Source organism: Talaromyces amestolkiae (assembly GCF_001896365.1).
Source record: "Talaromyces amestolkiae strain CIB chromosome Unknown scaffold1.1, whole genome shotgun sequence".
NCBI classification, from domain to species: Eukaryota; Fungi; Ascomycota; class Eurotiomycetes; order Eurotiales; family Trichocomaceae; genus Talaromyces; species Talaromyces amestolkiae.
Window position 1 is genome coordinate 13,966 of NW_024468037.1, and position 13,442 is coordinate 27,407.

At 48.2% G+C, this 13,442-nt stretch overlaps 9 protein-coding genes across 9 annotated transcripts; 4 read left to right on the top strand and 5 right to left on the bottom strand.

The window, feature by feature from the left end:
- Positions 1–1,147: 1,147 nt before the first annotated feature.
- BHQ10_000004 (uncharacterized protein) lies at positions 1,148–1,800 on the bottom strand (the record flags this gene model as incomplete). The annotated part of the gene is made up of 3 exons (XM_040876317.1): positions 1,148–1,336; positions 1,393–1,689; positions 1,756–1,800. The coding sequence occupies 3 exons, from the start codon at positions 1,798–1,800 to the stop codon at positions 1,148–1,150; spliced, it is 531 nt and encodes a 176-aa protein (XP_040728509.1).
- A 340-nt stretch (positions 1,801–2,140) lies between these two features.
- BHQ10_000005 (uncharacterized protein) lies at positions 2,141–3,002 on the top strand (the record flags this gene model as incomplete). Its single annotated transcript, XM_040877426.1, has 4 exons — positions 2,141–2,174; positions 2,229–2,424; positions 2,496–2,851; positions 2,908–3,002. The coding sequence occupies 4 exons, from the start codon at positions 2,141–2,143 to the stop codon at positions 3,000–3,002; spliced, it is 681 nt and encodes a 226-aa protein (XP_040728510.1).
- A 280-nt stretch (positions 3,003–3,282) lies between these two features.
- BHQ10_000006 (uncharacterized protein) lies at positions 3,283–4,365 on the bottom strand (the record flags this gene model as incomplete). The annotated part of the gene is made up of 4 exons (XM_040878536.1): positions 3,283–3,470; positions 3,534–3,778; positions 3,837–4,275; positions 4,338–4,365. The coding sequence occupies 4 exons, from the start codon at positions 4,363–4,365 to the stop codon at positions 3,283–3,285; spliced, it is 900 nt and encodes a 299-aa protein (XP_040728511.1).
- Positions 4,366–5,125: 760 nt separating this feature from the next.
- On the top strand, positions 5,126–7,165 carry BHQ10_000007 (uncharacterized protein; the record flags this gene model as incomplete). Its single annotated transcript, XM_040879646.1, has 1 exon — positions 5,126–7,165. The coding sequence occupies one exon, from the start codon at positions 5,126–5,128 to the stop codon at positions 7,163–7,165; it is 2,040 nt and encodes a 679-aa protein (XP_040728512.1).
- Positions 7,166–7,256: 91 nt separating this feature from the next.
- BHQ10_000008 (uncharacterized protein) lies at positions 7,257–8,110 on the bottom strand (the record flags this gene model as incomplete). Its single annotated transcript, XM_040880756.1, has 2 exons — positions 7,257–7,722; positions 7,824–8,110. 2 exons carry the CDS (start codon positions 8,108–8,110, stop codon positions 7,257–7,259), a joined length of 753 nt encoding a protein of 250 aa, XP_040728513.1.
- A 799-nt stretch (positions 8,111–8,909) lies between these two features.
- BHQ10_000009 (uncharacterized protein) lies at positions 8,910–9,480 on the top strand (the record flags this gene model as incomplete). Its single annotated transcript, XM_040881866.1, has 3 exons — positions 8,910–8,925; positions 8,979–9,283; positions 9,346–9,480. The coding sequence occupies 3 exons, from the start codon at positions 8,910–8,912 to the stop codon at positions 9,478–9,480; spliced, it is 456 nt and encodes a 151-aa protein (XP_040728514.1).
- A 400-nt stretch (positions 9,481–9,880) lies between these two features.
- On the bottom strand, positions 9,881–10,574 carry BHQ10_000010 (uncharacterized protein; the record flags this gene model as incomplete). Its single annotated transcript, XM_040872580.1, has 3 exons — positions 9,881–9,905; positions 9,966–10,459; positions 10,515–10,574. 3 exons carry the CDS (start codon positions 10,572–10,574, stop codon positions 9,881–9,883), a joined length of 579 nt encoding a protein of 192 aa, XP_040728515.1.
- Positions 10,575–10,928: 354 nt separating this feature from the next.
- BHQ10_000011 (uncharacterized protein) lies at positions 10,929–11,679 on the bottom strand (the record flags this gene model as incomplete). Its single annotated transcript, XM_040873098.1, has 2 exons — positions 10,929–11,302; positions 11,373–11,679. 2 exons carry the CDS (start codon positions 11,677–11,679, stop codon positions 10,929–10,931), a joined length of 681 nt encoding a protein of 226 aa, XP_040728516.1.
- Positions 11,680–12,692: 1,013 nt separating this feature from the next.
- Positions 12,693–13,329, top strand: BHQ10_000012 (uncharacterized protein; the record flags this gene model as incomplete). The annotated part of the gene is made up of 2 exons (XM_040873209.1): positions 12,693–12,845; positions 12,910–13,329. The coding sequence occupies 2 exons, from the start codon at positions 12,693–12,695 to the stop codon at positions 13,327–13,329; spliced, it is 573 nt and encodes a 190-aa protein (XP_040728517.1).
- Positions 13,330–13,442: the final 113 nt, after the last annotated feature.

Below are 13,442 nucleotides of genomic sequence, written 5' to 3' on the forward strand. Positions count from 1 at the left end.
CCGGAGACAGTTACGGGATGGTCGCTTTGATCTGTGAAGTAGATCACCTGGAGGGGATGATCGCAGCCATACAAGAATTTCTTGGGCCTGGGTCAGCTGGCTCTAGGGACGACTCTAGTTATGAATCGGGATCTATAAAGCAAGTCCTCATTGCAAATATCAACTCCAAGAACCAGATAGTTCTGAGCGGAAGTCTGGAAAGGATCAAGACGCTCCTTGTTCAACTTCGGCAATTTGGTGGCCATGATCCACGTGCTGTGAGGTTGAAGAGTGATAGCCCTTTTCATAGCCCGATCATGGCCCCTGCTGCCCGATACATGCGTACAAGCCTAGAGACTGCCGATATTACATTTCCAGCAGCCATACTGTGTGTTTCTAATGTATCTGCGGCCCCTTTCAGATCAAAAGACGACCTCAAGGACCTATTATCTAGGCAGTGCGTCGAAACCGTGAGGTGGTGGGACAGCATCAAATACTTACATCAGGAACGAGGTGTTAAGCGATGGTTGGGAATTGGTCCGGGAAAGGTTGGAAGGAATTTAGTGGGGAAAGAAGTTGGCCGCATTTCTGCTAAAGGAGGAGGCGTCTGGGCCATATGTGATCCCAGAGATGTGGTAGATACTTTGAAATCACTCGAAAGATCTGAAAGCGAGGCTCCTTGAGGTTTTGATCACATTTCAAGGAGAGGAAAGTTCCTTATTTCGATATAGTTGGTCTTGATATATACATCGTATCATTTGTGTTGACATTGATAAGTCAAAGATAGCCCGTATCCATACACATGTCTTGTGAGAATATGTTCATGGTAATGTGGTATTCTGCATGATATCAAAATGTGTTAGCTGCATCAGTATAATTATTCTATCCATCATCCTTATCTCATCTCGCTTGCCACTTGCTTCAATACTCGAAGTTGAGAGGGGGATCGAAGTAAGAGTCCATGCTGCTGAAGCGCACAATCTCGAATTGGACTTCACCGGCTCGCCTCTGGTGTAAAGGGTTTCCACCGTGCAGCCTAGGTCAGACCACGATGGACGATGTACTGCTCTTATTCGTGTAACGAAGCTAGTCTGCCAGCGACCCGAACGATGGTAGATAAGCCTCGAAGTCTTCAAATATCTTTCTTGGTCATAGATCGAAACGCGATTCAAATGATCGTAAGACTAGGAGACCACATATCACCAATTCGTTTGACCTCGGTGACGAATTTTTTGTCGTTTATGCCCATCGGTGTATCACTCGTTGTTTCGATTCGAGAGCTCTCGTTCTGATCATCCGGATTGTAGAATGGATTCTGGAGTAGCCCAATATATGCGGTTTGGAGCGCTCTGAAGGCCTGTTATCACACACATATTAGGAACAAATGCAGATTGCGTATCCTTGAGCACATACAGGTTTCAAATCTGAATGCTTCATTCCTGTCACGGGTGTGATATTCTTCTTCTGACCAGTACCGTCGATATGTCGACCTGCGAGATCGACAATGACCAAGATCTTGACCCCAGTGTTGGTCAGCCATCCGTAGACCGCCAGTCGCTCGTCAAGAGCCTGTAGTAGGCCTAAATCCTGATCTATAAAGGTATTTCGCGTGCGTAGGTCGAGGATGTCCAGACACGAATTTATGAGGATTAGGAATCTCAGGCGAGACTCGCGAAAGGGTGGGAATACTGTCACATGGAGAGGATGATCCTGTAGACGGAGAAGTCAGTCGCGTGAAACATTGATTTTCTCCTTGTTGATTCGCTTCTCTCTTACATCCTTCGCTACGAAAGCGATACAGGCGATAGAGGGCTGGGCCATTGTTATGTGTGGTGTCTGATCGTGCTCGCTGACGAGTAGTGTATTGACATAGATGGAGACTGGGGAAATATAGGTTATGTAATTACAATACCCGAGGGGTCTGAACTACGAGGAGATGCCGTATAAAATACAGTAGTAATACGACTCAAGAGTTACACTCCGCCCGAGCGATGCCGCCACACGCTGCAGTTAGTTCTTCAACCTCTCAACTCCGAGATATCGTATTCCGACCTACCCAGTAACTCGTCTCGGACGTTTTCGAAACACAGGACGTGTGTCGTCTTCCTTCAAAGTTTTTCTGGAGGCAATTCAACAATTGAAATTCTTCAGACCTTCGAAGATGAACCCTCTGGCTCGGGTTGGGCGTATCCGCCGTGAGTTTCCTCGTCTTGCCACTCCTTCATAGGCCATATCTTGCTCACTCGCAGCAGCATCCCTCCACTCAATCGGCATTACCAAGCAACTAGAACAGCGAGCATGGATTTCGCGCTCAGCAGCGATGCCGGCGACTGCCATTGAACGACAAACGGAGTCCTCGTCATCATTGACAGCGTCGGGAAAGGTTCGCCGCGAGGTTCCTTTGCCCAGCCAGGAAAAAAAGGAAGGCGCAATGCAATATGCATTGTAAGTGCTAGCACAGCGACACTAGAACGAGGACTGAAGAAATTGGAAGGTTGCTGACACTGATGGAAAAGGACTACGCTCGATCAGATTGCTAATTGGGCTCGCCAAAGCTCACTGTGGCCCATGACTTTCGGTTTGGCTTGCTGCGCTGTTGAGATGATGCACTTGTCTACCCCTCGTTATGATCAAGATCGTCTCGGAATCATCTTTCGAGCTTCCCCCCGACAGTCCGACGTTATGATTGTTGCCGGTACTTTGACAAACAAGATGGCCCCCGCTCTGCGACAGGTTTACGATCAGATGCCCGATCCTCGTTGGGTTATCAGTATGGGAAGTTGCGCCAACGGTGGTGGATACTATCATTACAGTTACTCTGTCGTTCGTGGCTGCGACAGAATCGTCCCCGTCGATATTTACGTCCCTGGATGTAAGTTGATTTTCTACGAACACCGTGGAGTTTTTGATGCTAACTGATGTCTCAAGGCCCTCCAACCTCCGAAGCTCTTATGTACGGCATTTTCCAACTCCAGAAGAAGATGCGTCACACCAAAATCACACGCATGTGGTACCGACGATAGACTGGTCTTTTCTTTGTATCGAATTTGTGTTTTAAATATAGTCTGATAGATGCTTTTTTCCTCGAAAAAAATCGGAGACCTGAGCTGTACTTTACGTTCATCATTTACTTTCCACAGACGACAATATTACTTTGGTGTTTCTGTTGAATATCAATACCTTCTACTTGAAGTTAACTGCGCTTGTATTTAAATCTGTTTGCAGTTCTATCTGTCCACATGTGATCGATATCAAATGAGTCTGTCAAGCATATTATTGTATTTCTAGGTATTTTTGGGTGATCTAGCTACCAACAACCACACCTCCATTGGGGTGCAAGGACTGTCCAGACATATAACTGCTATCAGCACTTGCCAGGAACACGAAGCAGGTGGCCACCTCGCTGGGCTGCCCTGGACGACCCATAGGGACACCGCTGAACTGTTCCATTGCTTCCGTTGTCATTGTTGATGGGATCAAAGGCGTCCAAACTATCCAGCATGTTAGCAATATGTCCATCATTAATAACTAGGCAAGGAATGGGCCATGCATACTCGGTCCGGGACAGACGGCGTTGACTCGAATTCCTTTGCTGATTTGCTGGTTGGACAATGCTCTGGTGAAGGCTACAATGGCACCCTTGGAAGAGGTATAGTCAAGCAAGTCTCCTCTTCCAATATAAGGGTTCACAGAAGAACAATTGATAATGGTTGAACCGCGTTTGAGATGCGGCAATGCATATTTGGCCAGATAAAAGTAAGGATGAATGTTGGTATCGAAAGTTTTCAACCATTGCTCTCTGAAGAGGAATTAGTATTAAGATCCCATACCAAGTCTTGGATGGGAATTATACGTACTCTGAAAGATCCTTGATGTCTGGGAGCATATTCTGGAAAGCTGCATTGTTGACCAAAATATCTATACCACCAAGCTGCTCAACCGCCTTATCAATGACTGCCTTGCAATTCTCTTTCTTGCGAAGATCCGTAGGGAAGAGGAAACATTTGGCACCATATTTCTCAACATGTTGTTTTGTATCCTGTGCATCTTTCTCTTCGGAATCGAGATAGACTATGAGGCTCGAGGCTCCTTCCATTGCGTAGAGGACGGCAATGGCTCTGCCAATGCCTGAGTCTCCGCCTGTGATTACGGCACGTTTGCCCTTCAGTTTCCCGGCAGCCTTGTATAATTGATACCCGCCTTCGTCTGTTGGGAGCATGTCCGAGATTGGCTTAGGGTCGGGAATCTTGTGCTGCCAGCCTGGCTGATCCTGGTGGTGCACAGGAATTTGATGCCCTTTCATTCACGCAGTTTAGTATGAGCTTGGCATCCCGGTTCTTGTGGAGGATGGATCATACCAGGTTCGAATTGGGATTTGTCAGTCATATTGGCGATTGTATGTGCAAAATATCTGTCTATCGGAAAGAAGCAGCAAGAAATGAAATCTGATGCTAGAACAAGGTGAGTAGCAACATGATTGTAAATTCTTCTACGTGTTGGATATATAACATGCTGGCAACCCTTCGTCACAGTGACGTTTCTTGGGCCGAACAGTAAACGTCAAGCGCCGGGCCGAGAAGCCMCCAGCCATATCAGTTGATTGCTCATAGAATGGCCAGAATCTGGGAATCCTTACAGCTTTCACCCACCTTGATGCGATGCGATGGTGCTTTGAGAGTCTACGCTCGCGTGTGCACTTGGCATTGACGACCGATGACATTGCAATGCATACTCGTAATCCGCTGACACAATGACAGCACCGTTTGCCTTCATCACAATCCCCTGGAGAGTGAGCGGCAGGCCCTCCCAGCCAGCTGCTTTGAGACATATACGTGACAAAAAGGTTCTCAATGTCGCTCTGTGGTGAGCCTCAGCGATGAGGCTTCCATATGATGCACCGCCACAGCGTGGCTCCCAAGACACCAGCGGGAAGTGCTGGGTGGGGCGGAAAATTACGCATTACCGTACTGATACTACTAGTATTGGTAGGTACTAAACACTTTTTTTATCTGCGAGTTATACCTCGACGATATTTTCGACGACTGCTAATTTGTGAACTCTACTGTGTTTCACGAAGCAGTCAAAGTTCAAATAGACTGCTTATAAAGCAGAGATTACTTGCGCACTTTGTTGCTAGTAAGTAGCCATGGATGCTTCCTCGCTATGCAATGCGATTTCAGGCTCGCCGCATGGCTTCCTGGTTCCCTCCAATGAATTGCATACTGCTTCACGACTCGCGACGAAGAATTTCCTCGACCCGCTCGCATCCAGTTTGACAACTCTACAGGACCGATGGCACAAATCTCAGAACAACGGTCAAAGGGTCAAGAAGAATTCTAGCAAAAACCGGTTCCGCGTACAAAAGCTTTATCTCGATGGCTTCTCCGTTGGGCAGGTGTGGGAACAGGTTGTGAGAATCTTAGATGAGACAAACGATCAACTGAGCAACGACATAGAAGAAACCGAAAAATCTTTGCAGAAGAGTGTCGGCAAGGGAAGGCTTCATTCACCGCAGTCCATCGCATCCGACCAAGATGATAGCGCGCTCGAAGACGATATCAGCCGATCGGAACTAGATTCACAACTTGGCGCCGAGGACTCCAATCTTGATTCAGAGGACGTGGAAGATGACATGGAGGAGGATGTCGAAGAGGTATCCGACGAGGATGAATCAGATGCGGATATTGAAGAAAGATCTACAGTTTCGGAAGATGCCACCTCGGAGACATATGTCGAAGACAAGTTCGGCTTAAATGACGGGTTCTTTTCTATCGACGACTTCAATAAACAAAGTGAATATTTCGAGAGGATGGATACAAGGGGCGATCAAGACGAACCCAGCGACGAAGAGGAAGTCGATTGGCACGCCGACCCAACCTCAGCAACAACATCAACCGCCCGACTGTCTAAATCCTCTGCGGACAAAGATGAGATTGAAGATAGTGAGGATAGTGATGCAGGCCCGACCTTTGGCGATGGAGATTTCGGGGATGGCGATAGCGATGAGGAACTAGAAGAGAACGAAATGGGTGCGGACTGGTTAGACACCAACGACATCAAATACGACGACTTCTTCGCTCCACCCCCTCGCAAAGCCTCCAAAAAGAAGGCCAGACCACTCCCAAAGACACAGCCCACAGCAGCACCCACTGATGACGATATCGAACGTGCTATTTCAGATGTTCGCCGGGATCTGTTTGAGGATATCTCGGATCAAGCAGACTCTGACGTGGATATGGATGCAGGAGAGGCCGAGGGAGGACGCTCAACACATGAAAAGCAGAAAGCCAAAATAGCGGATGAGATCCGTCGACTAGAAATGGCTAATGTCGCGAAAAAGGAGTGGATGCTCGCTGGTGAAGCTAGGGCACCGCAGCGGCCACTCAATTCACTGATTGAGGAGGACCTCGAATTCGAACGTATCGGCAAACCGGTGCCCGTGGTTACCAGTGAGACTTCGGAAGAGATGGAACAACTCATCAAGCGGAGGATCATTGCCAAGGAATTTGACGAGGTCGTTCGACGCTTACCCGACTCTGTTCGACAGCATGATATTAGTCGAGGACGTGTTGAAGTAGACCAAACCAAGCCTCAACAGAGTCTTGCTGAGATATACGAGAACGACCATCTACGAGCAACAGACCCCTCATATGTGGACCAGAAGAACGAGAAACTCAAGAAAGAACATGCCGAGATCACACAGCTATGGAAAAGCACCAGCTCTCAGCTTGACGCATTGTCAAACTGGCACTACAAGCCTAGTGTGCCTCAGCCCAATATCAATGTCATTACAGATGTCGCTACAGTGATGATGGAAGACGCCCGACCTGGTGGCAGTGCAGTTGTGGGAGAACAAGGAACTTTGGCTCCTCAGGAAGTATATCATCCCAAGGATGGCGCCGGTCTTGGAGGAGAAGTTGTCTTGAAGAATGGTGTATCTGTGGCCAAGGATGAAATGAGCCGCGAAGAAAAGTCCAGGAGAAGGCGAAATGAGAAGAAGAAATTCAAGGCAACATCGCAACAACCCGGTAAACAGAAGAAGACGGATGAAGGGCAACAGATTCTGTCTGATCTCAAGAAGGGTGGCGTGCAGATGGTTGGACAAGGGGGTGAGCTGCAGTCTCTCAATGAGCGTCGCAAGTCTGGCACTGCCACAGCGGCTCAAAGTGATAGCTTAAAATTATAGTTGTATTGTGAGATGAAAATAAAAATTTCTCAGTGTCTTTGATTTACAATTTTTTTTTTCACTTGATTCTGTTTGTTTCTTAGACCTGAGCTTATTCTTTGCTCTTTTGACGGGACTGGATCTTGTACAAAAAGAGATTCTCTCTGTTGTATCCTTCACACGTCGAGAAACGGTTGATCTCGGTCACGTTGAACAATTTTTTGATCATCTTGATACAACGCAGATCGGCGCGTCGCCTCCGTTTGAAACAGAAATAGCATATCGTGTCTGACCCCAAGAGTCCCTGTAGCGTAGATATCAGCAAAGGAAAGGCAGGCTCGAAGTACACGCAGTCTGCGGCGAGTACAATCTCAGGGTGTTCTGGTATCTCTGCTGGGGATGGTGTGCCCCAGTCTAACAGAGCGGGTTTCACCTTTGTCGAGAGGTCATTCAGTGAGATATTGTCTTGCATTAACTGCATCATAGGTTCTTGGTCGGTGATGTATATCGGTTTATCGGTTTGGCAGCCTCGTGCGACAGCTAAGCCGACCAAACCACCACCTGCTCCTAACTCCACTCTATTGTTGAGTCGTCGGTCAGTCATCCAAACGAGTTCAGTATGTATGCCCCAGAGCGCATGATAGAATCTGCCTCTGCGTCGGAAGGAGGGTGCACAAACATAGTCTTACCAACGAGATCGGTGGCATGTTCCTCCAGCATGTATCTCGACAGCAACAACCCTGCAGGCCAGAGTTGTCCACCACATCCTTGCTTCAAGTCTTCCTTGAGTCGCAGCGGCTCCTTCAACAATCCATCGATAGTGACGACGGTGGTGCCTGCATGTTTCCTTTCTCGTACGGGGATCAACGATTCGCCAATGAGTAATTGCGAGTTGTCGGAGTCGTCTGCAGGGGAACCGGATTCGGTGGAGGAAGAGTACGTATGTGTTATTTGTGCATCGTCCATCGTATTCGGGATTCGTTGCTGCGCTAGGCTTGCCAAGTTGGATCCCTCCATCATAGATTGCCTCGGGCCAGATCGGTTTACTTGCCTGTCGTTGTTGAGGACTTTACGCCGTGGGGTTTAAAAAAAAGCCCTGCCCTGGCGGACGGTTATTGAGACCCCGCATGTATTAGTCGATACAGAAATACGCTAGTAATTATGGTCAATAATTGGACAGGACCTGGCAATCCAAGTATATTGAATGTAATTCTGATCGACGTTACACCGTAATTACGCAGCGTTAGAATTGCTCTAGATCGATCAAACCGGGTTTGAATGGCTTCTCGTTCCGCTTGCCAGTGTCAGACAACGTACACATCCMCCCACGTCGCGCAATCAAGCCACACTATTCATTCCCTGATTCAAATCAGTCTAGTAGTAGTCTATGTAGTACGTATTAGTACTTTCCCCCCTCCACACGCTAATATTGTTCCGTGCAAGCCTCTCCAAAGTGATCTCTGCTTGCTCTGTTTCCGTCGATGATTGACGTCATCTTCCATTCCTTGCTGAGTCTGGCCGCAATACTTGCTCTGTACATCGATCGCCTAGCAAGTACGCGGGCTTCCCAGGTTCCTATGGGGTACCGGCCAGTCATGACCTCAGGCTGAGGCGGGCCATCACAGCCTGTCATCAAGACGTCATCATTCCTTGCCAGCAGAATATAAGCCATGTGACGGCCTCGACATTGCTCCTTTCTGCAACATACATACAGAAAGACTCTACTTCGCGCTACATCACTCCATTTCACAACAACACCCACATAATGGCTACTCTACATTGTACGTTCTGGTCGTCACGAGACGAGACATGACAAGAAAACTAACAGAACCAGATCTCCCTCCCGTCAAGCCTTCGGCGATCGCCCTCGGCACAGTCTTCACTCACACTGCCTCTCTCGGCATCCTTGCCCCTGTCTTCGGAGACGCCTACCACCGCGCCCAAGCCGCCAACACAAAGGAAGAATTCCTCAAGTCCAAGGAGACCAGCGGTGCTGTCGCTGCCTGGGGCAGCTCTCTCGTCGGAAGCGCGCTCCAGACTTATGGTGTTGCTGCCCTGATTAATGCTACCGGTACCTTGACATACAAGGGAGCTGCCTACCTCGGATCGTTGATCTTCTTTGCTAGCTCTGCTCCTGGCGTAAGTTTTCCCAACACGCACAAAGTTCGGAGTGCATCGGCAATCATGCTAACTGCTACCAGCTCATCTCTGCAATTATCACCGAAAAGCGCCCCGTAGATACCGTCGCCATTGGCGCTGTCAGCAGGGTATTCGAGACTGTCGGTCTCAGTTTGTTCTTGACATGGTGGGGAACTCGCACCAACCCTTTCGACTAAGGGATCTAGGTTTTCAGCATGTGTTATTTGTTAAATGATCCGTGTTGAATTTCCGGCATGGCTCTCCATATGACGATCCGTAATCCGAATGTATTATAATTTGAGAATCTAGCAACTGAGCTTCGATGATGATAAGGATGAGCGAACACGGCGTGTAGCCGTTCGTAAAGTAATGAATCAAAGTAAACATCCGTAAAGTATCGTAGAAGACATTGACGTACGCAATCTCAAGATTATAAGATCCGTGGTTATACGAAGAATTCATCGGCAGCAGATTTTGATGAGCATTTAGAAAATAATGAACTTGTTGATTCGTGCTATACATATTCTAGTCTAGGACGTAGAAACACTAAAGGAACACCCAGACAGCTATCAAATGAAACCCGCATCTTTCGAGAAACTAAACAAATGTGCGGCACGGGTATCTAGTATCAAGTTAGTCTCTTTCCAATATAGAAATGATGTAAGTGACAGAAAAAGCATACTTCTCTGGGTATCCCTGACCAGATCCCAATTCGTACTTGGCCGAGTTGTTGAGTCTGGCGGGAAGAGGTGGCAAACCATCAGGTCCCAAAATGCTTTTGACACTGCTCTTATCTTTCTCAAAGTATGCTGCCAATCCCTTATCTTCTCCCTCCTGCTTGGCAGCAACTAGTTGCTTCTCACCGGCCTCTCCAAGCTGGAGAACATCTTCCTTAGGCGCCTGCTTGTTTCCAAAGGTCAAAAGTCCGGCAACGTCACCTTGGCTGAAAACGCTGAGCTGAGGGTAGTTGCGGCGGACATCGCGCTTCCAGTAAGGGTTGTCTGCGAGGTCGGCGGCGGGGAGAGTGACGGGGTCGTCGTATGATTGAGGTGGTAGAGCACCGGGTGGTGGGTTACGGAATTGAGGGTTCAATGGGACACCAGTCGATCGGGTAGGGTCCACGGCCAGTGTGCGTCGGATCACTTCCCAGATACCAGTCGACTGGACGGTGTATTTCTGCGAGAATACTCAGTATGTTGACTAGATTTCAGGTTTGCCAAGGTGGTGATACCTTGTGAATAGCGATGGCGTTCGACGCGGATTTAGCCGCTTTCGCCACTTCTCGAGACATGTTCTGTGTGGGAGTGTTAGTAGACTGACTAATTGGTGTGCTAACTTGCACTCTTGAGCGGGTTGGTCACTTACGAGTCTGCTGAATATGGAGTCTATGTCTCGATGTCGTATGTGTTTGGAGTCGATTCGGGAACGAAGGTTGCGGTACAGGAGGAACAACGTTTTTCCGGACCGACAGGATATCAATCTCAAGCTTCAACCAAAATAATAGCACTTACTGGAAGATAAAAGTTGAACCAATTTCGTGTTTCCTATTACGTACAATTACCACTGATAAAATTACAAGACTCAGCCGCCCATATTTGGCACTGAGGATGTCTTGATTGATCCAAGTCACACCTCATCACAATGCCTATTCCTTTTCCTCTTCAGCTTCTTCAGCCTCCTTCTTAGATTCTTCCTTATCCCCATCCTTGATCGGGCTCTCGCGCACAATTTTCTCAACTGCCTCAACGGTTCCAGCTGGACTACCAGGCTCCAAGAGAAGAACTTTKCCTGCCTTGTCAATCACGCAGACACCGCGTACTGTGCCCTTTGGCGACTTCTTCAAACCCAAGCTACCAATCAAAGTGGCATTAACATCGCAAAGTAGCGGGTATGGTAAGTTCTGTTTGGTCTTGAAAGTTGTGTTGGCCTTGGGAGAGTCGGTGGACAGACCGTAGATTGCGAGACCAGTCGAGGTGAGATTTTCATATCCATCGCGGAACATGCAGGCTTGTTTGGTGCCTGAAGAAACGTCGTTAGCAATTTGCTAGACAGATGATCCGGACAACGAAAGTAGATCTGAAGAACTCACATCCTGGGGTTGACGCGCGCGGGTATGTAAACAAAACCACGCCGGCTTTGCTCGAAGCGATCAAAGTCTGCAAAGTAGTCGATGCGCCGTCCTGAGTCTGCAACTCCCCGCCAAATCCTTCCAAGGAAATCACATCGCCAACTTTTGGGACTGCGGGTTTAGCAGCGGTGCTCTTGCTCTTAACTTCCTCAGTGGCCTTTTCGGCCTTGGGAGCAGCCTTCTTGGTTGTTTTGGCTGTGGCTGCCTTTTTCTGCGCAGGCTCCGGCTGGCTTGGAGCCGCTTTGCGCTTTCTTAGTTCGACGGGCATGTTGATATGTAAAGAATTAATTGAATATATTGTTATGTTGGCTTTTTTCAGGCGCTTGCGATTGTATATTTTATTGAAAGGAGAGACTGGTGGTGGAAAAAGGGGAGTGGAATATCAAGCTGTCAACACAAGCTGAAGCAAGCCATTTTACGGGGAAGGGAGCGCGATTGGTCATCGCGACATCGCAGACGCGTTCCTAGCCTTAATCGCTCACCCATGCCCCGGCCAGGCCAGGCCAGTTTTGGATGCCGGGTCATGCATTGCGATAAGGGCGTGCTCTGCATTTAATAGGAGAGCATTGCAAGTCATCAGTCTGAGTATATCGTTACGTGCTTCAGGTTATGCTTGGATACTAAGTTAGTTGATTGTCCAGCAGAGTACGTATGATGTAAAAGTCGCTTTCACATGTCAGAATCGAATCAGATCGATGTGGATGGTAAGCCATACACTAGCAATACGCAAAAATACCGAAGCACCAACCTTGTCCCCTGCAAATACCGCCACCCGTCGGTCCCAGAGGCGTAAAGATAGTGAAAATACGGGAAAACGCTCTCGCTGCGGGACTTCTCGGGAAGTCAGGCGTGGCTCGGCGAATCAGACGGGCCGACGGCGATGAGGCAAGAGCGGCAAATTTTGCAAAAAAATATTCTGGTTGGCTCGTGCCTTCCCTGACCCGCTGCTGCCCCGAAGCGGTTCAGGACTTCACATTAAATCATCCTTCCAGACCCATAATTTTTCACATCATTCCTCCATATCTCCAACCCACATTCACTGTCACCGTCGACATTTCGCCATCCTTGTTGCTTAGTATATTTATGTTTGCTTCAACGTCAGTGTGATTATCACACCTTCATTCGATAAAAGTCCGTTGTCAGCGTTGCTAAAATATTGTGACTCACCAACCTAAATCCACTTGAAGAAACACGATTGAAAGTGTGAATCATCGCATCTGAATACACTCATCCGGCCGATCGTACTTCTTGGGAAGGCGAAAAGAGAGCGAAAGAGAGAAGATGAAAGTATTTTCTTCGGACTGCACTTTCGACTACTCGTGGGGTGAAGTTTCCACGGCAAACTGGCGCAAGTACTGCCCTTGGAATGACAAGTCGACGCACGTGAAGGCCGTTGATACCCTTTCGAGGGCCATCGAGCCATCAACAGGCATTGTATGACTACCCATCTACCGTGTTTACCGTCCGAGAATGATAAGCTAACAACTGCTTGCTATAGTTACGCACTGAGCGTCTCATAACCTGTTATCAGTCCGCGCCGAAATGGGTCCTCAATCTCTTTGGAGGCAGCGAAGTGTCATATGTTTATGAAGTTTCATACGTCGACCCGATCACCAAAAAAGTTACCATGTGCTCAACCAATCTCACATGGGCCAACGTTCTTAATGTCCGAGAGACAGTCACCTACCAGCCGTCTCAGTCATTGCCAGACAAGCAGACCGACTTTCGACAAGAAGCCAAGATCACCGCACTCTGCACAGGATGGCAGAAGATGAAGAACAAGTTGGAAGAAGTTAGCGTCGAACGATTCAGGGAAAATGCCAAGCGAGGCCGCGAAGGGTTCGAGGCCGTCCTTGAAATGAGTCGGCGCGTGTTTGGCGAACAGAAAGAACTCGAGAAGCAGCTGCAAACTTCTTAAGTCGACTCACCGATTTGTCCGCGCTTTACCATAGAATTTTACGACACGTTCATTTGTTTTCTCGATATACCTTACTCGACTGAGCGATTGCATGCATCTGTTTTATAGACTTG